This window comes from Camelus bactrianus, chromosome 11, assembly GCF_048773025.1.
Source record: "Camelus bactrianus isolate YW-2024 breed Bactrian camel chromosome 11, ASM4877302v1, whole genome shotgun sequence".
NCBI classification, from domain to species: Eukaryota; Metazoa; Chordata; class Mammalia; order Artiodactyla; family Camelidae; genus Camelus; species Camelus bactrianus.
In genome coordinates this window covers 81177102-81203575 of record NC_133549.1, presented here as the reverse complement: position 1 = coordinate 81203575, position 26474 = coordinate 81177102, and the positions used below count along the sequence as shown (strand labels likewise).

General features: G+C 46.1%; 1 protein-coding gene across 3 annotated transcripts in view; it reads right to left on the bottom strand.

Moving 5' to 3' along the window:
- Positions 1 to 4935: 4935 nt before the first annotated feature.
- The window catches only part of MARCHF8 (membrane associated ring-CH-type finger 8), a 128999-nt gene continuing 107460 nt past the window's right edge, over positions 4936 to 26474 (bottom strand). Inside the window, exons 4-8 of one of the 3 annotated variants that reach the window (XM_010963520.3) lie at positions 13799 to 13881; positions 12721 to 13566; positions 11077 to 11257; positions 9033 to 9180; positions 4936 to 8612 (exon numbers count right to left, since the gene is read on the bottom strand). In XM_010963520.3, the coding sequence (XP_010961822.1) occupies positions 8308 to 8612; positions 9033 to 9180; positions 11077 to 11257; positions 12721 to 13566; positions 13799 to 13881 (1563 nt within the window). In that variant the 3' untranslated portion in view covers positions 4936 to 8307. The other 2 variants (XM_045523041.2, XM_045523040.2) reach the window with 2 other exon arrangements.

The window sequence follows — 26474 nt, the reverse complement described above, 5'->3', positions numbered from 1 at the left end:
AATGGAAATAAAAGCAAAAATTAACATATGAGACCTAATTAAACTCACATCCTTTTGCAAAGCAAAGGAAACCATAAACAAAAAGACAACCTACAGAATGGGAGAAAATATTTGCAAATGATGAAACTGACAAAGGTTTAATTTCCAGAATATATAAACAGCTCTTACAACTTAATAACAACAACAAAACCCAATTCAAAAATGGGCAGAAGACCTAAATGACCAATTCTCCAATGAAGACTTAAAAATGACCAATAGGCACATGAAAAATGCTCAGTATTGCTAATTATTAGAGAAATGCAAATCAAAACTACAGTGAGGTATCACCTCACACCATTCAGAATGGCCATCATTAAAATGCCCACAAACAATAAATGCTGGAAAGGGGTGTGGAGAAAGGGGAACCCTCCTACATTGTTGGTGAGAATGTAGTTTGGTGCAGCCATTATGGAAAACGGTATGGAGATTCCTCAAAAAAACTAAAAATAGACTTACCGTATGATCCAGCAATCCTACTTCTGGGCATATATCTGCAGGGAATTCTAATTCAAAAAGATATCCGCACCCTAATATTTATAGCAGCACTATATACAATAGCCAAGACATAGAAGCAACCTAAATGTCCACTGACAGATGACTGGATAAAGAAGTTGTGGTATATTTATACAATGGAATGCTACTCAGCCATAAAAAAGAATAAAATAATGCCATTTGCAGCAATATGGATGGACCTGGTGGTTGTCATTCTAAGTGAAGTAAGCCAGAAAGAGAAAGAAAAATGCCGTATTTTATCACTCATATGTGGAATCTAAAAAAAAAAAAAAAAGAAAGAAAGAATAAAGAGGACACTAATGAACTCATCTACAGAACAGGAACAGACTCGCAGACATAGTAAATAATCTTATGGTTACCAAGGGAAAGGGGGTAGGAAGGGATAAATTTGGGAGTTTGAGATTTGCAAATGTTAACCACTATATATAAAAATAGATAAAAAACAAATTTATTCTGTATATCACAAGGAACTATATTCAGTATCTCATAATACCCTTTAATAAAAAAGGATATGAAAATGAATATATGCATATATATTCATGACTGGGATATTATGCTTTACACCAGAAAGTGACATTGTAACTGACTATACTTCAATAAAAAAAAAAAGATGCTTATACTTAAAAAAAAGAGTTTAAGGAGAAAATCTGAAAGCCATGACACACACATACAATGGAATGATTTGAATTACATACGAGTTTTCATCACAAACTGTACATGCCAAAAGACAATGGAACTACATTTTAAAATATTGAAAGAAAACAAGTACCAACACAATTCTGTTACCTGCAACAATATCCTTCAAGTATGAAAACAAAATTAAGAAAATTTTAGGTAAAACGAGACTAAGAAAATCCATCACCAACAGATCTATAGTACAAGAACTGCTAAAGGAAATTCTTCAAGCTGAAGAGAAAGACACTAGATGGAAAGTCAGGTCCCCAGGAAAGATGGAAGAGTATCAGAAACAGTAAATATTTGGTAAGAGATAAATTAAATTTAAATTAATTCCATTAAAATATATATGACTATTTAAAGCAAATATTGTAACATCATCATGTGGCATTTGTAACACATGTAAGCATAATATATATGAAGGTAGCATAAAACACAATGGGTATTAAATGGACTTTTTCAGTCACATGGTTCTTACCTCTTACCTCAAGTGGTACAATATTAATTTAAGTAATTTGTGAAAAATTAAGTACATAGATCATAATCTCTAGAGCAACTACTAAAAATAAAGAAGTATATAGCTAAAACCCAATAGATGACATAAAATGGGATTCTAAAAATATATAAATAACTGAAAAGAAAGCATGAAAAGAGGACAAGAGAAACAAAAAATAGATGGGACAAATAGAAAACAAACAATATACAGGTAGACACAGAATCAACCATATTGATAATTACATTAAATATTACTGAACTAAAAACTCCAATTAAAAGGGAGAGATATCAGAATAGATTTTAAAAAATCAATACCCAACAATATGTTATATACAAGATACAACTTTAAATACACAGCAGGGTCAGCAAATTTTTTCTGTAAAATATTTTAGATCTGGGATGCTACATACAATCTGTTGCATTTTTTAAAAGAATCTTTTAAAATGTAAAACACATTTCTAGCTCAAAGTTCTTACAAAAATAGTCCATGGGCTGGATTTGGCCAGTAGGATGTGTACTGGCCACTGATATAAAGAAATAGAGGATTTGTGAATGGCAAATAAACACATGACCAATGCACATAAAAAGATGCTCAACATCATTAGTCATTAGGAAAATGCAAATTAAAACTACAATGAAAAAAACAGACATCTCTGGGAATGGCTGAAATTCTTGTATTTTATGTTGGTGACTGACAACACCAAATGCTGGCAAGGATTTGAAGTAACTGGAACCCTCACATGTTGTTGGTGGGGATGTAAAATGGTACACCTGCTTTGGAAAAATGTCTGTTTAGTTTCTTAAAAAACTAAACATATCCCTACTCTATCTGAACCAGTATTTCATTCCTTGGCACCTACCCAAAAGAAATGAAAACATACGTCCACAGAAACATTTGTACAAAAATGTTCTTAGCAGTTCTGGTCATAATGGCTAAACACTGGAAACAGCCTTATCCAGCAATAAGAAAATGGATGAAGACACTGGTATATTCGTACAATGGAATATTACTCAACAATTAAACAATGAGCTAACTGATACAATTAGCATAGATGAAACTCAAAAACACTGTGCTGACTGAAAGACTCCTTATACAAAAGAGTGTATACTGTATGTATGGCTCCCTTAAAATTAAGTTCTAGGACAAGCTAAAACCAAAAAAATCAGAGCAATGTCTGCTTTGGGGAGTATGGAGACAAGCATGGATTGGAAAGAGGCATCAGACTTACAGAATTATGATACTCTACGTTCTGAAAGGGGTTTGGATTACACTGATGGATACACTTGCCAAAACTCATCACATGGTATACTTAAGATTGATGTGTTTCACGCTGTGTACATTTTACCTAAGAACAAAAAGAACCATAAACAAATACTGAATTCCAGGTTAACACTATGCAGATTGAAGTGGCTGAGGTAAAGTATTCGGCTACAATGTACTCTGAAATTCATGAATAAAAAAATAAGTTGATGGACAGAGTGATGAATAGATGGAGATACATGGTAAAGCAGATGTAGCAACATGGTAATTATAGAATCCAGGGTGTATGTATTCTCCCTATACAGTTAAACTTTTATATTTAAAATTTTCATAATAAAATGTTAAAAAAGCTCATAAACTGCACTTATTTGCCATTTATATAAAACTAGAGAGTTAATGTTTTTACATCATAAAAAGTACCAATGATTCCATCTAAAGATACTAAAAAAAAAAGAGTCCTACAGAAATGGCCAAGACATGGAAATTCACAGAATTCACAGAAATGGGAAGTAAACAAAAGGTTTGATCTCATTTATCTAATAAAAGCACAGTAAAACATCAGTAAGATAAAAGAGAAGGATTCATCCAAGCCTCTGACGCCACGTGGGCTGTGCACAACTCTAGGGGCACCATTTACAGATGGAGGGTTGGCAAACTTTTTCTATAAAGGGCCGTAAATAAAGACGGTAGTCTTTGCAGGCCATACGAGTGGTCCCAGCTTTTCACCTTTGCCATGGTAGCAGGAAACAAGCTGAACACATGTCAGTGAACCGGCAGGGCTGCACGCCCATGAGTGTATTGACAAGACAAAAGACCAGCCCTGACCTGGTGTATTCAGAGTGCCCCCTAGTGGCGGCTCTACTCGTCACTTTGTGGCTGGTGTCAAAAGGCACTTTGAAAGGCCTTGGCGTGGCACTGTCCCAAGCCTACCTGCAAAAAGACCCTACTTGGTGTCCTTTCAGCCAAGCTCATTAAGTTCACCGGGTCCTCAAAGCAAAGAGGCTCCTCTTAGCGCCCCAACTTCACACTCCTACAGAAGTTTCCTCTGTCAGCTCCGCGCCCCTCACCACTCCCCCAATCCACAATTGGACTCAGGTGAGCCCTGGGGCCTCCTGGCTTTCCTCCCACACCTTCCTCCCCTCCCTCCCAAAGCACACACCTTAGCAGATTCAGCTGCTCTGTCGTCACCTCCTCGTCCTCTAGGAGCCTCCACAGCTCCACTCAGTTCCGGGGACCTCTCCTTCCAAGGCAGGCAAGGACACTTGGCAGCGCACCCTCCTGCTCAGGCTCCCCAGCCTCCCAGCAGCCTCCTGCGGTGCCTGAACCGGTGGACGGGTAGACGCATTCTCCTGGCTCCCCCAGTACGTTGGGCCATCTCAACCACCTCCTTTCGCCTCGTGCATGCAGCTAAAGCCAGGGACCCACCATCAGCACTCACAGCCTTGTGAGTGGTTTGCAGTCCTGAAACTGGATCAAGAGCACTGCCATCACTCAGGGAAGCCCCGCTGGGAGCCGGGAGCCGCAGCCAGGCTCAGCTCTCGCCAGCCATCCTGCCAGCCCTTCCTGGGTCCCTCACTCAGCTGGGCTGTGTTTCAAGAAATGTTTCCACAGATGAGGCTAGTTAAGCAGTGGGCTGCTGCAACGGCCATGCTGCCTGCAGCCCCCGAACTGGAGTCTGGCTTCTCTCAGGGCAGAGAGCCCAAGTAGAGCCTGGATGTTTGAAACAAGCACACCTGTGGGAACGACTTCAGTTTTCACACCCTCCAGAACCCACGCCTCCCCACTGGCCGCCAGGGTCTGGGGATCCATCCTCCGTTACAGGGACAGGCCGGGGCTACAGGCTCTTCTCCCCTGAGGAGCAAGCCAGAGAAACCCGGAAAGGGGATCAGACTGCTGGAGGGCCTGCCAACGTTCCCAGCCTCCTTCCAGGAAAACAACTTTCTTGGCAAAACTCCTTTTTAAAGAAATGCTTTATTGCTGCAGTTAGACACTCCCGTGTACAGACAGCACAAACCACCCCCGAAACAGAATTATTCAAGCAGTAATACTGAGAAACAGTGAACATACACGAAAGGATACAAAACTAGACACTCAGATAACCAGAAATTTTCTAAGTTAAGAAAAACTTCAAGTGTGAAGTGCCTTTTAGAAACTACACCACACATGCCAGTGTAAATTTGGTCTTTATTAACAATCAATGTTCTATAAACATTGCATCTAAATAGGTGATGAGTCACACAATTTAATTACTTCCAGAATAAAGACAAACACTTTTATGTCCCTACCTTTCGGTCTTTGCTTGGGCTAGAGATGTAAGCTGCATATTTCACATCAGATCCAAGAGGGAAAGTATCTTCAAAGTGTATCTGCATTAAGCCAAACCCACAGCATCATGGATCTTTACCCTGCCGTGCCCAGTCCTTCTCCGGCTCTGCAGCGACCGCCAGGCAGCTGAAGCAGCTCCAGCCCATGCAGGCATGACCTCAGGCTCCAAACCGGCCCAGTGCCTGGGGCCCGTATGTCTGTGGCCAGGCAGGGCACATCTGCAGGTTTGGGAACTGGACCCGTGAGATGGAAAAGAGTGACTGAGGCCAAAAAGGAAGAGACATTAGGGGGCCTGGAGTAGGAAGAGACATTTTACAGTTTTCAGGAAAATCTTAAAAATAAACTCAGGCACAAAAGATCTTGAGTGGAACTGCCATTTGGGGGAGAGCAGAGACCAAATCAGCAATGGCTGGTGACACCAGAGGCTGCCTTCCTCTCCCTCTTGCCTGGCCTACAAATACCAGCCCTCCTGGCTCAGAGGCCTGCAAGCTCATCTCATTTCTATACGGTTCAGCAAAATGCCATCTTCGCACTAAAGCCAGGAGCAAAATGAGAAAATGCGGAACAACTAACCCCCCAAAAGAACCTAGAGGGCAAGCTGACCTAGACTGAAGGAATGCCTGGAAGCTCCCACTAGGTGGCAGCACAGCCCAGCCCAGCCCGGGCTTGACACTTGGTCCCTGTAGGGGTAGAGGTTAGCACTGGAACCATGGGGTCAGAGGTGCTCATCAGAAACTGTGAGAAAAGAGAGGCAAGGGGGTAGCTGTGTGCCATCCCAGGAGAGAAAAGGAGGACACGGGACAGACTGTCCACAGGCAGAGGCTTTTAGGAGCTCGGCTGGAGGTGAAGAGATGGTGTTAGGCGCTTCCTGAAAAGAAGTAAGAAGGCTTCACGGAGAATGTGGTTGGGCATGGAAGCAATGCGACAGTCACGGTGATAAAGGCACCTCGGCTTCAGGGGGCGCCAGCCACAACGAGGGGGAGGGCTGCCAGGGGCTATCCCCGCCTGAGCACACTTTCCTCTTTACAGAAGTCTCAGTGCTTTTCAAGTTCAGCATAAGGGGTTCCACCAGGGGGAAGAGGTCTCCCCTTGACCACTCCCCCACCGTTAGAGGGTGGCAGGGACAAGGGGCCTTGCCCTGGCAGTTCCTAAGGGGCACAGGCAGGGCTGACCAGGGATTCAGCTCTCCTGAGTGGGCAGTCTGTAGCTCCTCGGTGTCCCCAGGCTGAGAAGGGGTGTGGGTAATTGCACTTTGGGGCACAGGGAGCACAGGCACGAACTGGATGTGGCCTGGGAGACAGAGGGCGGGCTGACCTACTTCCAAGGGTCGACTGTGGTTGGACCTGCCCGGCCAGAGTCAACCACAGGAGGACAAAGCCTGCTACGAGAGCCATGCCCCAGCGCCTAGAGAGTCTTTAGCCTCCTCCCAGCTTTCACAACAAATGATGGGGCCTCCACTCTGAAAGGCAAAGGAATCATCTTGTGTCTGCTTCATGTCCTAACAGGATGGATGAAACACCTAAAGCTCAGAGGACGGAGGGCAGGGCCCCCAGGCATCTCACCCCAGGCATCTGCAGAGCTGCCAGGAGAGGAAGTACCCAGGCATAGTCATGTTACACTGTAAACCCTCCGGCTTATTTTCCTTCAGTTGACTCTTATTTGCCTGGCATGTTGGTTTTTAAAAACAGAATTTTAAGTTGACTTTTTAAAGGGACAAAGGCCATTTGATGGTAGTGATTTTGGTTTTATGAAAAATGGTCCAGCAGATAATCCCTGATAACAGAACAGACCGACAGCAAGGCCAGGGACCCCTAAAGGATCCTCTCTGTTCAGTCCAGTTAAGGCGACAAATGGGCAGGGGTGTGGCTGGGGGCAGGGACACAGTGGACCATGGCAGTTTGCTGCTCACTCCTGGCCTTCACCCCAGAGCCAGCCCGTCTGCCTCTCTGCCCTGGGCAGTGAGCCAGAGTCTGCCGGGTGGGGGCTGAACGAGCGGCAGACACCCAGGAGTTCCCACAGCGCGCGCGGCCCAGACTTACTCTCTCAGTGTGAAGCCAGCACAAACTGGAGCAGTTTGTCTGTAAAGGAATAGTTTTTAAATATTCACTTTTGTTCTAATTACTCACTTCCTTTCCTTTCCTTTCGATCTCGTGAACCCTTCTTCAGGACAGACAAAAAAGAAATGTTCAGGGTAGGCCTATGAAGTGAAGACTTGGCATAAGACATGCTCGAAACCATAGGAATTATGCTCAAATTGACACTGAGCATCCAATCCCATGAAATTATGAAAAAGCCCTCAGACCTGGCTGTCCTGCTTTGGAGTCACAAGTCCCTGTTATGGACACAGAGTGGATGTCACATTTCTTAGAATATATAAGGCAAAAAGGGCTTCAGATCTATTATAACGTGAAGAGATAATCAGGGTCGTGAAGGGGATGTTTCTAAATGAGACATTCTTTTAAATGTCAATCCCATGGGACACACATATTACAAAATAAAGATTCTCTTTTTGTAAAGTGCTGTTTGCTTAGTGAATCACTCGCCACCTCGCACAGAGCACCGCGGCCCGGGCTGCTCAGGAGAACTGGTGCCAGCGGCCTCCTGAGTGAGGGGAGGCCTCTCCTCAGGGCGGGGTGCAGGAGGTGCGCCAGGGCTCAGGCTCCGCCTGCGCCTGCTCTTCCCGCACGTTTGCCATCTTACTCTCTCATCCCACTCAAGACTACAGGCCAGAACCCGGCCAGCTGCCACCACGGTGTCACGGGTCTCCCACCTTCCCTTCCCACAGACGCGCTGGCAGGGGCAGAAGCCCGTCGTGCACAGCCCACGTGAGGGCTTTCCAGGAGAGTCACTAAGGAGGATTTAGAAAAAGAGAAGCCATTAAAAATAGTGACCTGCCCAGTCTCTGCTATTAAAGGACATAAGAAAAGGTACACAATTGGCAGTAAACAATTTCCTTCAGCTGTTCATGGGTGTCCAGGAAAACTACACCCTCCACACAATCAGACGTGAACGATCTCTGCTCCAGTGTCTTCAGGTTCTGTGCAAGAAGAAGAGTTTGTGTCGGAATGACAGGTTCCACGTCCATCTTTATTCTCAAAGTTGGGCTCTGTTAGTGCAGATTTTTCAAAGATATTCTTTTTGCTTGTTTCTGGACAGTTCTGAACATAGATTACTCTGTTATAAGCCTTGAGTCTCTTCCATAATTGTACGTACACTTTGCACTGAACATACATAAAAAGAAGTCCACCAGTAAAGCCGATGGCCACAACCACCAATTTAGTCCAAAAGGGCCACTCTAGGATTCCTGGAAGGAAAAAAGCCCATGAGCCTATGAGAAGATCTTATTTAAGATGTGAAGTAAATAAAACACAATTTCTGAACTTCCCGTAACCCAGAGATTCTTAACTCATCAGATCTTGCTTAGCTGGAGGAGTGGAAGAGAGTGAGTGTCCACTCCCTTTTACCCTGCTCTTCCGGGGGCGGTTTGTAGAGATCCTCTCGCTCCATGACTTGATCTCCCCTGACTAGGTTTTAAGGACTATTACCACAGCACCAAGAAACATCCAAAGAGGATGCATGGTGCCTCATAATTGATGCCTCCCTCCAACAGCCCAGACATTTGAGGTCTGACTTGAAAAGCAATCTGGATTAACACCCCAGTCTGAAAACCCAGTGTGGCAGCCAGGGCCTCTGCGCCGGGCGCACCTTTGCTCTGAGCGCATACCTGTTGCCTGCCCCTGCTTGATCTCCTCGGCGGTGCGGTCGATGAGCACGTACAAGGACCAGACCACACAGGTGATGGCGATGACATGGAATGTGACTGAGCACATGATCTTCCTGCGCTCGCTAGCTGTCATCTGTAACTTCTCCCACTGGAAATAGAATGGGTAGAGCGTGAGGCTCAGGCTCACGGACGTAAAGCACTACGATGGGGTGAGGGCTTTGGTGATGGGTAAGACTGGCTTCTCTCCTCCCTCCCCCTTTCCCAAACTAGATGAATCTCCCCCAAACACCCAGAGTCGCTCTCTTTAAATCACTTGGCTTCAACCAGGTACCAGGCACTGGTATTCTGTCGACAGCCAACTTGCTATGCAATGAAAAGAAGCTGGGATCAAGATGAGCTATGAACCACCACCAGCAATCCCCTTGGCTGCAGAGTCTTGCAAGGAGACTTTAAATGGCTTGATAAAGGAGGCTATGGCTCCAGGCCTGATGAAAACAGCATGTTGGCCCAAGACCCAGGTGGCACGTTTTAGGTTTCCCTGCCTTTGACCGGCATGAGTGAGGGAAGAAGGGGGCTGATGGCACCACAACACACTAGCAGATGGGTCACACTATGTCGTGAAGGTGATGGCGGGAGGCGCTCACTCTTTGGTCCTCTGCTACTTTGGCAGCAACACCGTGAAATCGATGCTAAGAGTTCCTGGTACAAGCAGTCTGTGCCAGTCCCATCTCCTCTAGGAGCTCATTAATTTACTCCAAATAGCCAGATTTTCTTTTTCATTTACCGGTTTCCGAATCAGAAGAAAACACATAAAGGTAGAGAAAAAGAACAAGGGTAAACACTGCACATCCTCTGCCAGCCCCATTCACAGCCTCTGTCCAGCGGGTTCCATGCACGATAAGCTGAAAGCAGAGCCTCACGGATTAGCTATGAACCATGAGTGCCAAGAGACTCACTTGAGAGACCAGCAGAGTGGGTACCCAATAAATTATGGGGCAGAAGATTTTTTAAGTAGCTTGTGCCTGCCTTCTCGAACGACCAGACTAATTTCTGCTGTGTTTTTGTAATTATCTTCATCGGGTTTCCCTCCTAAAATGCTCCCCTGATCTTCTAAGACACACTCAGCTCAAGCCTTTCACACTCCCCTGAAATGCTCGCCCTTCCTTTTTGGTGGGTGCTTTTCTCCAGAGACAATCTGACCTCTCTAAGCTCCTTCACCCCACCCTCCCAAATCCTAATGATCCCTGAAGAACTGCTCCAACACCCCAACATTCTGCGATGCTACCACCACGCTGCTTCCCCGGCACTCCGACCCACCATGAATACTCCCTCCTCTGAACATCTGATATGGCCACGGAAATTAGCATTTAACTGGCACTGCCAAGTGCTGTTACCTGATTCTGTGATGCTCCTTGTGATTTACGTATTACAGTTTTGAGAGGAGAACATGTCTTTTACTCTTTCAAACAAAATCTCTCCATAAGCTGAGCACACAGACGCACTAAGCAGCCAATGTCTGCCCAGGCGGGAGTGCCGGACGAGGGTCCTCTCGGAGGAAGCAAGGACATGAGGCCTGACAAGAGTTGTGTTTCACAGAACACCTGTGGTTCCTTTCTTTCCGCCTCCGCCCTCCCATCTAGCAAATACTTATTATAGCAATATAGAATTAAATTTACTACGTTACACTGGGGAGAGAGGAGACTAAGCTCCGCTGTACAGTCCTAATGAGAGGCAAAGCGTGAACAGTTCATACATATCAAGTTAAAAGTGACAACAATGTCACAGAACAGTCTGTGGTCAGGGGCCAAATGACTGACACAGACAGACAAGCAAGCAGTCTTAGTTTTAAGGAGAAAGAAAACAGTCTGAAGGAATGGTCAGAAAGAGCTTCTTCCTGAGAGGAGGGACCTGGAGATCGCTACCAGCAACGTGAATGTCCACACCAGCTCCTGCTTAAACAAATGGACACAAGTTGACTGGGGCTCCACCCAGCCCAAGGCGCCCAGCCCCGGGCGTGCCTCTCCGCGGGGGTCCTCACACGTACTTTCCTCAGCGGCTTCAGCTTGGTCTCCATGATGAATTCGTACTTGCACAGCTCACAGCAGCGCGTGTCAGAGCTCTTGATCCACTGCTGCAGGCAGGCCTGGTGCACAAAGTGGAGGCTCCCCGTGCAGTGGCAGGGGGTGATCAAAGGGCTCTCGTCATCCCCTTCACAGTGACAGATCCTACGGTAGAAGGACAGCTGGTCATTCCCAGGGGTGCCGCACCACAGGGAGGACGACGCTCCAGTGGAAGGTCGATCCCCCCCGAGGAAAACTTTCAGAAACAAACATCACAAAATGACTAAGAACACGGAAACATACAAACACAAATGAAAACAATTACTACAAACTAAACATTTCTAGCTTACCGCACCAACACGGAAAGTCTGCATGGCATTTGGCTTCAGAGAGGAAAAACTGATATAAGGAATGACAAAGCAGTCATTTTTCGTAAGACTTAAGAACTTCACTAAAAGACAAATTTAAGGCAACACGGAAGCATGTTTCAGAACTTACGATGTTAAAATAATTAGAGGTAAAACTTCTGTGTAAAACAAAACCAGCACTCTACCTTTCAAAAATACCAGGGACTTGAAAAGCTGATGAAATTTGCTTGATGGTTCCAATCATTGAGCTCACCTTCACACACTACAACTACAGATTTCTGTCCTTTCTCAGAGAGTGAGCAGAGAAACCACAGAACCTCTCCTGGATCTGAAAATCCATTGTAAGGTGCTGCAATTTCATTTCTTTTTTTTTTTTTTTAGGACCACTCATAGCAAAAAGTGAGAATTTTAAATCATTCATTATCCCTAAGGGTACATGCAACAGGATGCAGCTACTAACCTCAAGGAACTGAAAAGATTTTTGAGAAACAGAAAGGTCTTTCCAGTAGCTGGAGAGCGGGAAGGGACACCTGGCCTGAAAGGAGCTGGGCTCTGGCCCAGGCCAGCCGGCCAGCTGTTTGCTTCTGGGAGAGGGGTTTCTGATCCAATTGTTAAAAGAAATGGTAACAGCTGGCCCTGAGGGGGATGGAGGCTCGAGGGAAAGTTAGAATAGGGAAGGCATAAGAGTGGTGACAAAAGTGAATTCTGAAAGATTTTGGAGGCCTGACAAGGACGCTCCACCCAGGAAGAGAGAAGTGGGAAGTAGAGTTAGGACCTGGGTAGAGGTGGCTGCATCCAAGTTTAAAAAAAAAAAAAAAAAAAAGGAAGGAAGGAGCTGAAGAACAGCCCTTTCGCAGGCACATCGTGCTGCAGGTGGAGCAAGGGGTAAAAATGCGGCTGGGAGGGGCAGCCAGTGCTTACTATCTAGACCATCAAGCTGGAGGACTGGAGAAACTATTTTCTTTCTTCCAATTTCTTTATGCAAAGGCTACTTATTTTAAGTTGAGAAGAGTCAGCTTGGCCTTTAATATGTGCAGCTTCTTCCTCTTTTATCATCTGTGAAACTATCTTGGGGCCCAGGTCATAAAAATTGGTTTTCCCAACGATATCGATACTCTATTCTTCCGGAGAAAACTATTAATCCATAATTGCCTACAGCTGCCTATTCATTTTCCTGAAACTTCACATATTAAAGCAAGATGAGGCCATGGAGGTGTAGGGAGCAGAGATGGCCAGAACAGTGGTTCTCGGCAAACCAACCTGCAGGCATCCCCTGACGCGGACACGGGAGAAGTAGGGGGGCACTTTTCAGAGAGGGGGGAAGGACAATCCAGGTCGCTGTCCTTCTCCACTGAGCAGAGGGGCGCCCGCAGGACCCTGCTCTTCAGTTTTGGGGAGCCACTGTCCTCAAAGACGTCGTCATCCCCCATGTCGTCGGAGCAGAAGCCGGCGCTCCCCGCCAGCCCGCTGGAGGACTTGGCAGCGTGCCGGGCAGCGGCGCGGCTCTCCAGCTCGTGGAACCGCTGCAGGCTGCCGGCGCTCGAGCTGTGCGCCAGCGAGAACAGGCACCGGAGCAGTCGCCAGCTTCTGGACATGGCCTCGCCATCCGCCTTCTCCTCCACAAGCGGGACGTTTATGTCCCCCTTGCCAGCTCCCACCTCCGAGGCCGCAGAACGACTGGCCGAAAGGGATGAGACGCAAGAATATTTGGAACTGCCCAGAGGTTTGCAATTCAGCGTTCTTCTTTCTTGATGGTGGAACCTGTTAATTCTGACACAGGGGTCCTGGGGGTGCATCAGTTTCCCTTCAGAGCATGTTCTCTCCACATAGTCAGAACTTCCCCAAATGTCCTGGGCCTTCTCACCCACATCATTTAGGGATTTTGAGAACTTTAGTGTTCTTCTGGCTTTGGTATTCTTAGCAGGCTTTGAGGCCTGGACCCAATCTGAGCCATAGGAATTCCTCTTTGACGCCTGTACTGTGTCTTGACAGGTAACTGTCACAGTGAGCCCTTGGGTCTGAGGACTCTGGCACGGAGGAGCTTTCAAGACAACAGCAGACTGCACAGGACTGTGGTGACAACACTCAGAAAACACTGCACTGGAACTGCATGCAGAGAACAGTGGAATAAAAGCACAGAGAGTAAAAACAGTTTTAAAAGAGAACAGACATCAAAGTGAAGAAGTGAGACTCGCGTGGTAACTTGTTGAGCAAACAGCACATAAGACTGGGTCGACTGTTTAGAGCAGAGGCATACGGAGAATCAAGAACCTACAGACATGAAGGCTTATTTCTGGGATGCACATGAGCTGTTGTAGTGTCTGAAGCAGACCGTTACCTGCAGATGTCCTGATTGGAGGGTGTGACAGAAGTGCGAGAGAAGGCGGACACTGGAGCAGACGCCACCGAGGAACCCCCAGCCTGCAACAACACACCTCCAGTCAGTTTTCAGGAAGAGCCAGGGACCGCAAACACCACCTCTTCCTAAACTGCAAGGAGTCTGCCTTTTCCCACTGCTCAGTGAATAGCACGTATTAGGTCCCTAAGAGCTGAGGTAGGAACAAATCAAGGAGCACTCCTCTTTTCTCAGGTGAAGGTAAAAGTGTAGCCAAAAAATATCTGAGATTCTGGAGCAGCACAGACAACCTCCTGTAGACTTAGTGGTCATTTATTTTCTAAGCATCTGAACTTAATTAGCTCACACGTAAGTCAAGACACCAAGCAGCAGAAGGTATACGGAAATGCAGAAGAAACACAAGGCACCATCCCCCTCGACACTGTTTCCCCGACCTGGTACCCTTTGACCTGGTACCTGGGAGATCCCTGGGCAAAGCTGGCAGAATGTGAGAGCCCCTCCTCCCTCGCCACCTGGTGGCTGGTCCACGAGAGCTCACTGCCCTGCAGGAGCTCTCTGTACAAAACGGAGGCCACCTGAGCACAGGGCCACCCATCCACAACTCAACCCGGCCCAGGAGGGGGCTGAGCACAGAATGGCCCAAGAGTTCTCATCTTGGGACTGTGCATTAAGAAAATAATAAAAAAAAAAAAATGTGTGAATTCAAAAGGAAGTATAGCAAGAGGTCATGAGACAGAGCAGGCACTCTGAGGGATCGTGAATAAATCAAAATTATAGGAAAGATCGGGGCGGGGAGGAAGTCCCACAGTGGGAAGAGAAGTAGGAGAGAAATAGGAACACGGAGTGCAGCTCAGTGAGGATGCAAAACTCGGCTCCAGCCTCTGTGGGGCCCTCACTGGGCATTGTCCAAACTGAGTCCTGAGTTTCCACGGCCCTCACAGCACCACGTGTGTTCTTCCCTCCTTAGGACACTTGGCCTGAGTATCTGCTCCATGTGACCCGCCATGGCCACGTGAAGACAGTACTGTGAGTCTGTTATCAAGAGCAAGCCAACATCACCTCCCCACCCTGTCCAGGCCCACTCAAGTGGCCCTCAGCCCTGCCCTTGATTCTGGAGAGCCCCACTCTGGTCACCATTCCCCGGCTGAGGCCTAGCCCTGACGCTTGCTAAGTGCCACCCCCAGGGGCGTACCCTCATTCTGGCACTGCAGCTGTGGGACCTCTGCCTTGCATCAGCAACCAGGGCAACTCCCCCAACACCCCTCTCCAGCAAACGCACCAGCCTGGGAAGAGCCAAACAGAACTGGCCCTCTGACTGAGGTGTTCACAACATATGGCTGAAACATCATTTTAAATCCAACTCAACCTAAAGAAGCTTGACCCAAGAAGTGACATGTTATCATGCCACATGGAATGCTCAGGTTATGCAGCATTACTCAATGGGCACATCTTCTGAGTCACCAAAGAATCCACATTTATTTTCTAAGTGAATGTGCATGTGAACACTGGGTACATTTCCTGCAAAAGCACTGCTGGTCAAAGTTCTTAAGAATCTAAAGTTTATTTGGAGACACAGAAATGACATCCCCCAAATAACCCTGCACTACTTGGTCACGATTCTAAAACAAAACTGTGTGTGTCTGTTGGGGGGGGGAGTAGGTCTCTACATTATGCTGTTTCATTCCCACTGCACGAGGCCCTCCCCTCTGCTTTCTCCTGTGCCTTCCTCCCGGGCTGTCCTCACAGGCTCCACTCGTCCAGAAAACACGGCTCTTCTGTCTGTTCTCCCAAGATGAGCACACAGGACCTTCCCTATTGTCACTGCAGGGAGGCCGAGGAGGAGAGCCACATTAATGTCCCCAGCTCCTACTATCTGCCTGGTCTCCGATATTCAGTCCTAACCCCATTCTGAGAAGGAAGCCTTCTTGACCGTCTTGCTCCTTTCTTTGATTTGTGAGGGTGACCAGCTCTGTTCGGCATCGGTAGGCAAGGCCAGCAAAGTGTCACGAAGGCCGCGGGCTGGTCATGGTGTCCTGCGGAGAAGTAGGAGTTGTCAGCAACTTTCTCCTGTCACCAACAGGAATGTCTGGCTAGATTCATGCCCTTCTCTTCTTGCTGCTATGAGGTCAGCTCTCCTTCCTCTATGTTGCTGGGTCAAGTTTAGCTGCTCAGACTAAGGGACAGAAGGAAGTCCCCTCCCCACATGAGGAACAAGACAGCTCACCCAGAAGACAGGGGCAATACCTACTTATCTCCCTCCCTGTTATCTTCAAAGGACAGGAGCATCTTGAAACCACGCATTTTTTTTTTCCTGTATTCTGAATGGAAGGCAAACCCTGTGAAAGGAAAGTGGGGTCTTATGTGGAGGGTGAGGCCCTCCCAGGGTCAGTGTCCTGGGAGGAGGCAGGTCTCAGACGGGACACTGAAATCAAGACAAAATGGCCTCGCAGTCTTGTTCTGAACTTCAACTAATTCATGTGAAAGGAGGGAGAGGTCCCGGCTAACAATCACAGAATCATATGCCCACGATGGGGGAAGGGCTCAGTGTAGGAGGGAAGAGCCTCAGAGCAGAACAAAACCTGCATCGAGGAGGCAGCCAGACTCTCCACACACTTGACAGGGCCTGTGATCCCTTCCCCGTGAGGTTCCTGTCTCAGGTGTGTCCGGGAACTCATGCACGTGTCTGTGCTTGCAGCAGACCGGCGGGCCTGCGTGACGGGGGAAGCCCCAAGGCCCTGCTCTCTGTTTATTTGGGAAACAGGAAGAGTCCCAGCATCCTCTGTCTACGTTCCCACCCTCATTTCATCGTCTCCAGTCCCACCAAAAACATCATGAGACACTCTCAGCAGGTAACATCCAAGCCTCGACAAGCCTCCCAAAGCAGAGAACAAGTCTCCCTTCTTACGAGATCATGAAGTTTCAAGGAAATTTTAAAAATCTACTTATGTTGTTTTATATAAATACAAACCAAAAAAATACCTTATCCTGGTTCCTTCTCCATAAGAGTGAGAAAACGGGCAAGATTCATGGGGCCACCACAGCCCCATAGAGGCTCCCTGGCACCAGCTGAACAGGTGCACAATTGATGTCCAGGACCAGCCCACGTGCAGAATGATCACCAAAGCACAGTGTCAGCAATTTTAAAGAGCTTAACTTATTGCTGGTATCAGGCTGAGTGAAATCCATCAACCTACCAATGAGAATTTAAAAGACTGGCCTGATCAATGACAATGATGACAAAATGAAGCCAAGACCTTCAGACACAGCTCCAGGTCCAGCCAGGGAAGTCAAGGGAAGTCAAGGCGCTGGCAGTCCCCTCTCAGGCTCGGAGCCCTGGCAGCTCCCCAGCTCTTCCTGAGAGCAGCGGCAGGGTGACGTGTGGTAGGCAATGGGCAGCACCGGCTCAGGGGAAAAGGAGGCTCTGCCCCCACACAACTTCAGAGAACACTCTCTCCCCTGCCCAGGGGTCAGACTGCACCAGACTCAACAGTTGCTCATAAAAGGTGTAAATGTTCATAAAGAGAAAATTCAAATGCGTGGAGAAAACTTAAGCACTTTGTTCCTGAAGTTCTTTGCTGGTTCTCAAACAAGAGACATTCCGGTCATGAAAGGAATGTAAAGCAATCTCATTACAAAAAAATTTTTGTAAAAATCCCCTCTTCTTAAGATGCTGTAATCAATTATGCCAAACAAACCTCTGGATTCTCTCTAGGCCTACATCCCAGTTGCTTTTATTTCTCAGGAATGACAAATTTGTTTTGCTGTACTCACTTGTTTTCCTAGCAGACTCACTGTTTTAAATTGATTTTATCAAGGCTGCCAAAAACATGTAAGGAATAGAAAACTTTCCATATATCCCTGTAGAAGTTGGCACGCCCCCTTTCTCTGCTTTCTTTTAAGAGGACTTACTGCCATTGGAAAGGCCGTCACAAGAGACTGAGCAAGTCAGGTTCTCAGTGCCCGGCAGGAACTTACCAGTTTTACACCGGAGGGGACTTCCTGCCTGCAGGACCCCAGCTGTAACTTCCCCAACCCCAACCTTCCTCTGCTTGCTGTTTGCTTCATTTCCTTCCCTTGCTCCTTCCACTGAATTACTTCTCAACCTCCCTCTCGGCCACTTCCTCTTCCTCTACTGCAAAACCCCACTGGGCCTTCTTTTCATTCACCGGCAAAGCTACTTTTAAAACATTTTGCTCCCTGACAAAAGTAAATTTGCCCATCTGATTTTCATCAGCAGGTGTAGGGCCACAAGAAATGGTCTGGTTGGGTCTGACTGCTTTTAAGCCAGGAGGAACTTGAGGAAGGCCTGGATAAGAAGGGCAAGATGCAAAGAGGGCTCATGTTTACAAATGCCCTCAAATTACCGTGTATCAAATCAATGACTTAATCAAACATGGACAAGGTGGTACAGATAGATGGATGGCTCTTGAAACATGAGATGTTTCTCTCTCACAATGAGAAATACTACCGTCAACAACAGATAAACAGTTTAAAAAAAGTCAAATACCCATATTGGCAAAAGTGTGGGGTAACGGGCATGCTTACATACGCCAGTGGGGAAGTGACCTGGTAAAACTCCCTCCTAGGATGGCAATTCGGCAATTTCTTTCAGAATTACAAATGAACATACACTTTGGCCTAGCAAGTCTTCTTTCAGGAATTCATCCTCATACATACACAAGAAGAGGTTTATCCAAAATCATCTGTGGGAGCAAAGGGCTGGCATGACCTCAATGCCCACGGGCTTGAAGCTGATTCAGTCAATACAGTATGACAGAAAGGAACGTGGGCAGTCATTAGGAGGAGGGAAAGCTTGTGGACAGTAATGGGTATTCAGAGGGAGCAGGCGGGGGAGAGCCGCACCATGCACTCTGGCGTGTGCAGACTGTCAGTGGCTCCCCAGAGTGGTTTCCTGAAACACAGGAGAGCAGGCACCTGGGCAGGAGGGACACCGACTTTTCATGACACGTCCCCAACCTTACACCACTTTTTACCATGAACAAGTATTTCCTAAACACAAATTCATTTTTGAAAATAACATGTGAAGTTTAAGAAGTAAAATAAAACTGCATGACCAACTGTAATGATTTTCCAATTCTGGGAAAACTGGTAAAGAAACTGATTTTAATGGATCATGACCTACAGTTTAAAACATGAAATAAAATAGAAGATGTCAGAGTATATCTGACATGATGATTAGGTCTTTGGGGGGAATTTTTTCTTTCAGTTGTGTGTATCAATGTAGTGAGTTTTGATGTAAAAACTGTTTCTTACAAAACATCATGGTCACCATAAACTGAAAATCATTGCATTACTGTATTTCTAACCAAAAAAACACCAAAAAACAAAAAAAACCCAGCTCAAAGTATCGAAATAAATAAAAGAAGAAGATGGCTAAATCAAGAAAGCATGTTACACTGTCAGCACAGGGATTTCAGAGGTGAAGGGCTCTGACAGCTCCCAAGAGAAGTCTTTCCTCTACACAGACAGCATTTGCCACCCGTATTAGATTTCTACTACCGGGTAACAAATTACCACAAACTTAGTGGCTCAAAACTACACACATGTGTCATCTGATGAACAGCGTGATGGGACCCTGTGCTCAGGGTCTCCCTTCTTTGTGCAGCTCTGGGGAAAAACACACTTCCATGTTCACTCAGGCTGTTGGCAGGAGGCAGCTCCTAGCAGCTTTAGGACTGAATCCCCGTTTCCTTGCTGGATGGCAGCCCGGCACTCCTGCACTCCCCATCCATGCCTCCCGTCTTCAAGCCCACTCTCACTTCCAATCTCTGCCACCTGCCAAAGCTCTCTACTTTTAAGAGCTTACGTGACTCCATCATACAATGATCCTGGCAGCAATACCTCATCATAGTCACAGGTTCTGGGCATCAGGATGGGACATTTTGGGGGGCCACTTTAGAAATTCTGCTTACCAGACCACCTTACCTTTATTTCCTGCTTAGGAGGTTACTAAGCGCTACTGCCCTCCCATTCCCAAACCAAGAGATTCCAAGAGATAGTGATCAGCTCCTTACTGCCAGCTCAGCAGGCCTGACCTCATGTAATAAAGCCCACCAGTTGCACTTGGCATTTGGACTCTGCAGTGTACAGGCTGAGGCTGCATTTCAGCAGACTTTCTGCTTAGCACAGAAGTTCCTCTGTGAAAACAAATGCTTCGTTATAAGTCATTCTGATTTCTAAAAATAAATACCCAGTTGTATTCAACCTCAAAAATGATCCACAATTAAAGGAGAGGCCAGTTCTGTAGCTGCTCTGAATGATTCATGTTGGCTCTTGATGAAGGGCTGTGCCAAGAACCAACCTTCACAACAGTGATTAATTAAAACTGACCATTAAAAAGTAAATATAGAATACATACAATACAGAATTCATGAAGGAGAGTAAACAATAAAAACTACTGAATTCTAAAATGATTTCCATTATAAATGATTCTCAGCATTGCCTACTGAGTAGTGCTAACACTGAGTTCTTTTCTTTGGTGGCCTTTGAGAGAGAGTTGGAATTACATGAATAATAACGTCTCCCCAGCATAACGAGGGGCATGTATCATAGCACTGCCAGAGGGAAGGAAACAGCTGAAGGGACTTCTCAGGGCTCATCTTCCAAAGCAGATCTTGAAGTTCCTGTTGGGGATCTTGCAAATATAACTTGTTTTCCATAAATTACGTTGAAGGCAATGATTTCTGAGCAAAGATGGCTTCACATTCCCAGAAACTATAAGTGTAAGTATAAAAAGACCCCAGATTACCAGAAATAACATGGTAAAAGGGCTGGGTTTCTGAGTTATTTACCACCCAAAAGGATCCTTATCACAGGCCTCCTTTAAATACTTAACTTTACAAATATAATCGAAATATCTTTTTATTTCCAATAGTTCCCCTTTGAGAAAATTCTGAGGTGGTAGCAAAAGCACTGACTTTTGACTCCAAAGTCCTCAGTCTTTGTGTGTTCTGGGGCCACTCCACTAAGCACACCACCTCCCGAGAGCATACCTCTGGGAACAGGAATTTAATCATTTAAAAATCAGGTCAATAATCCACAGGGCTGCTGCAAAGACCAAATAAAAGCAGAGATACAAAAATGCGACATACACCATTCCAGGAACACCTCCACCACGAAGAAGGCTTCCAGGTGGACGACTGCTGCTTGGTGATCTGGAAAACCGCAGGCGTCTCTGTGATGAAATGCCCCCATCCCAACAGAGGTTCCCAATGGCCACTCACTTGGGACGAAAGGAGTTTCTGCCCAGGCTACTCACGTGGCGAGTGAACCTACAGCCTGGGAGAATGCTACTGACAGGAACATGGGAGATAAGAAAGATGACTCCAAACTAATGTTAAGGTTCCTCCTCTAAAGCCAAGTGAGTTAGGTGACAAATGACGTCCATAATCTCTTTAAGCACGTGCACCCCCCCCCAACAATCTAAAAGATCTGCTTGAAACCCCCTATGTAACCCCAATGCGCCAAGCCCGGCCTCCCTCTGCTCTGCCATGCTGCGTTGGTCACCCAGCATTCAGACTCCCCTGCTCCCCCCAGCAATGCTCCCACACCCACCCAGCACCATGGGCCCCTCCTCAGCTTTCTCCTCAAAAAGGGCTACCACCCCTATTATTCACTGTCCTTGCACCCTGTTCACTTCTTCCCGGGCACCTGTCAGGTTTATAAAGAGATGTTACTGGCACAGTATGTTCACCTGGAAGCCGCTGCTGTTTAGCCCAGCGTAGTGCCTGGCACACAGCGGGTGTTCAGTGAACACTTGTTGAATGAATAAAGCTAGTACACTCTGGAGTAACTGTGTCTCTATTAGTAAGTCTAAAACAGAGGTTCTCAAACTTGGCCTTAGGACCCCTTTACACTCTAAAAAAACTTGAGGCCCCCAAAGAGCTTGTGTTTACATGGGTTACATCGACCACACATTAGAAAAATTTTAAAACACAGGCCACCAGCACACATCCCATTCGTGTTAGAGGGAAGATGCCATCCTGGATGCCACTCAGCCTCTGGAAAGTCCGCTCTACACTTGTGAGAGAAGGAGGGAAACAAAGACAAATAATGTCGTGGTATTATCATGAAACTGGTTTTAACCTTGCCCCTCTCCCCACCAAGAGACCCAGAACCAAACTTTGGAAACTACTAGGCTAAAGCTTTAGCCAAAAACTACACTGTAACAAGTCAGAAGAAAAAAATATATGAAAATATGGTCAAACTTTGCAAAAGAGGAGCCAAATGGCAAAACACTGACCATGGAGCTCTATCAGGATGTACACTGGGGCTACATGGTGTTCACTACATGCGTGAAGCAGGCTGTCCACCACTCGATGCCATTCAACTCCTCCAATTCATTCGCCTTGTTTCTGCTGCATGAAAATAAGTTCCTTGTCTCTGGGATAGTTGTTTTGTTCAGTATAAATTAAGAAAGGCCCATTTGCCTTATTCTCTACACCTAAGTCTGAGTAACTAAGTCTGCCACTGGTCAACTTTGTATTCAGAAGCAGAGAGAAGCAAACCCTGGTCTTGACAATCACACCAAGGTGTGTGGCTCGGAAGCCTCCAACCTAAGGCTGCATTTACATCTGACGTTCTGCTGTATCTCATTCCTTCTAATGGCAACTTTACTAGAAAATATTCAAGAGATCTAGGGGAGTCAATGCTCAAATTCATTGGGATTTGCTTGCCAAACAACAGAATAGCAGTAATTTTAAGTGCTCATTAAATATGTCTGATCTGGCTTCTACTGAGGAATATTTGATTTAAGCAGAGCCATATGATGCTCATGCTATCTGAATAAAATTATGCAGAGCTCTAAAATATTCTGCCAAGTACCAAACCAGCCTTCAGCGGTTGCTGGAGCCTACTGCGCTTACCTGGCTGCAGGGAGGAGGACACCTGCTCCAGGCTTTGTGACGATGTCTAGCTTGCCACTGGCATCTCCCTGGGGTAAGTGTGCCAATCATGAACTTGCTCAAGAAGTTGTGTCACCTGGACCAAATCTAACTCCCAGGGTTGAAATGAGAATGCTTTCCTCAGGGTACACTAACACCACGTCTGTGTGCTGCCCCTTCCTGCATGAAGTCTCCTCTGAGAGGCATCGGCAGAGGCTCTAGAGAGCTCAGCCCCTACGGTGAGCCAGGCCTATGCCAATTCCTTGTATCTAAAAAAATCCCAGCTGGACAGAGTGAGGTCAAGCCTTCTCAGGGAATTCCAATCTTCCTCTAACGGGTTTTAAGTCAGAGTACACTGGTTCTTGCTGGAATGGTCCCAGCCAACACAGCCCAGCATTTACAGGCGCCCTGCACTTGGGTGGCCATGACAGCCATCACTCCCAGTGACTAAGGTTGCAAACATCTGCCTTTCATCTCTACCTCAAGTACTGGATTTTCCATCACTACAGTTTAATCTCATCTGGGCCAGCTCCTTTTCACCTTTTATGTCCTGCTTTAAGTGCTCCCTCCTCATCCACAGCTTCCCTGAGCAGCCCTTCTAACTTTGGTCCCTCATAGTTCTGGACCTTAGCCCTTGTCTTTTACCTTCATAATAACGCTGTCTGCAGGGAGTTCCCGGAGGTCTGCTTACTCCTCTAGCACACAGTTAAGCACTGGACACAATACTCATGAACACTGCACTGGGCCTCCTTTTATGTTACAGTTGAGAATACTTCATGCTGAGTGATGAGACAGCCTGCAGGCTGGGGACAGTGGAGGACCAATACTACCAACAAGAAGTCACATCACCTCACCTCGACACAGAGGGCCTTACACGAGCAGCCTCCGTGATCACTTGAGTCCACTCTAAGGCCGGGTCAGTACCTCACTGCATACCCGCTACCAGCCCATGCTCCAAGTCAGGGAGTGATGGCCACCTGACAGCCAGAGGCTGCCCATCACTCCTACAGCAGAGACTCCGCCTCCACCCCGTCCCTTCTCTCTACACCACAGACTGTCCCCAGACCCCTTTGTCTGTCAGAGCTCTAGTTCACAAGAGGCAGAATCAGGACCAGTGATGGGCAACAGAAAGAGTTTGGGCGAACATTTTTTAATAGTTTTTTAACAGGCACATAACACAGACTGAGGTGACTGACTAACGTACACACAAACTAGCCTGAAACCCAGCTGGAGGCTGCACTGGCAGGAAAAGCCTCTTGACAGAGACAACAGAGATTTCATGCTGCATAAACATGTCCACGGTCTGACCTTTCTTTATATCTTCTAGCTCAAGGGTATGAAGCACCTGCTCAAGGTATGTTTGCTACACTGAAGATAGAGCTTTACACGTCATAGCCTAAAAGGGCCTCAAACAACAGATTCATTTTATAAATACCACGATAAAGAACTGCGTTCTTAAAAACAAAGTTATCTTTTGCAGCAGTCCTGCCCTCTCACCTTCAACCCTGTTGTAACTGGTCCATGCCTAACATACTTCCAGAGGCTTACATTTTGCAATGAAATTTCATGCTGCTGGGATCTCTGGGAAGTTAAGTTATGTGCGCAAACAGGACTCCTGACCCCTGAGATTTTCCTTTGATCCTAGTTAAGTGTGCAGAACGCCTGCTGTGGAAATGGAAGGAAGAGGCTCAAATCTTCCTGCTCTGTGGCAGAAAGCTTGGAGGCTTTCACAGTCCCCCTGTTCCTAAGAGCATTAAATCGTGGTGCTAAAACTTCCTTTGAAGGAAATCGCAGCCCTGCCTGTAAGAAAGCTCCACGTCAGTGGCCATGTTTGCTTTGCTCATCATTTTATGCCTGCACCTTGCTCAGTGTCTGGCACAGAGAACACTCAATAAAAATGTGTGCAAGAAGGAAAAGAGGAAAAAGCCAGAGTTTTGATTAGACTTCTTAATTTTCACCCTCAGATGATATTTATTTTAAAGCATATACAGGCAGACCTCAGAAATATTGTAGGTTCAGTTCTATACCACTGTGACAAAGCGAATACTGCAATAAAACAAGTCACATGAATTTTTTGGTTTCGCAGTGCATATAAAAGTTATGTTTACACTGCACTGTAGTCTATTAACTGCACAATAACATTATGACTAAAAAAAAGTACCTACTTTGATTAAAAAACTTTATTGCTAAAAAATGGTAATCATCATCTGAGCCTTCAGCAAGTTGTACCAGTAACATCAAAGACCACTGATGACAGAGCACCATAACGAACAGAATACTAATGAAAAAGTTTGAAATGTTGCAAGAATTACTAAAATGCGACACAAAGTGAGCAAATGTTGTTGGAAAAATGGCACCAATAGACTTGCCTGATGCAAGACTGCTGCAAACCTTCAATGTATAAAAAATGCAGTATCTGCAAAGTGCAGTAAAACGAAGTATGCCTGTAGTTCTGTCTTCAGTCAGTAATGAAATAATAACAGCTATCATCAAGGACTGTCCTGGCACAATCAACCTAAGATCTCCAGGGTCTGACTAAGTCTGACAAGAGTCAGTGCACTGACTCACTGCAGGGAGGGAGCTGCCCCACGACTCCTTGCAAACATTATCTCTAAGACTCACAAGCCTGAAGGTTGTATTATTATCCTAATTTTACTTATTAAGAAATTAAAGCTCAGAGAAATGTCCTTCCTCAAAGTCACATGGCTAGTAAATCCTTGTCCATATAATCCCCAAACCATCACAGAGCAACTAAGAAGGCCACATCCCAGACCTGCGCCAAGCCCAGAAAATGTTCCTTCAGACATTGTGAGCCAGTGGTTTACAGACTTTTTTAACTATAGGAGGAAACTTTTCTTCAAACAAAATCTTACTAAAACTGTAGACAAACAGACATACATTTGAAGCATAGGATGACGACATCCTTCAGAACCATTCCTAGCCACGAGGGCAAATGAGTGCTACTCCATGTGTTTAAAATGTTTAATTCAACCTAACCAGACAGGCCATCTGGATCTACACCTTCTCAGTTTTCTCTATGCTTAAAAGTTGGACAGCTCCTTCAAAAAGGAGAGCAAGGTGGGGCAAAACTGGTCATTTTACTTAGACGATAATGATCTACCACTACGCAGTTCTATGGCTAGAGCATTCCTGGACGAGGGAACAGCAAAAGAAAAGAAAAGGAGGTTGGAACAGGATAGAGTATTCAGTGAAAGGTGTTTATATGAGGTGGGCAAAGCCCTTGGCTTGTATGACTAGTCTGGGGGAAGGTCATGTCAGCTGTGAACCAAGAAGCACTCTGTAAATGGACTTCAGGCACACTGAACACCATGGACTTTGCAAAATTCAGTAGTAGACATGACATGACTGGATCACAAGTATGCCTAAGAACAGATTGATTAATGTCTTAAAGGATTTTCTAGATTCTACTTTAATTCAAAAATAAAATACAGAGTGATAGGAATAAAACATCTGTGTAGTTTGTAAATTAAAATGGCATACAAAGTAACAGTCTATTTTAGAGGAATCAGGAGGCCTGAGACAGTAGGACAAGTTTTGTCACATTGTTCAGATCTTGCTGTCAGGATCTGACACAGACATGGGGAGAAGGTTCATCCCTGCAAGGAACCTTCACAGACATACCTTCGTGGACCAGGGGTTGGCCAGAGCCTGTGTCTGGGCTGAGAGGTGAGCAGTGCCTGGGAGCAAGCTCACGGCATGGGAGACACCATCTCTGGCTCTTGTCACCCCTGGCG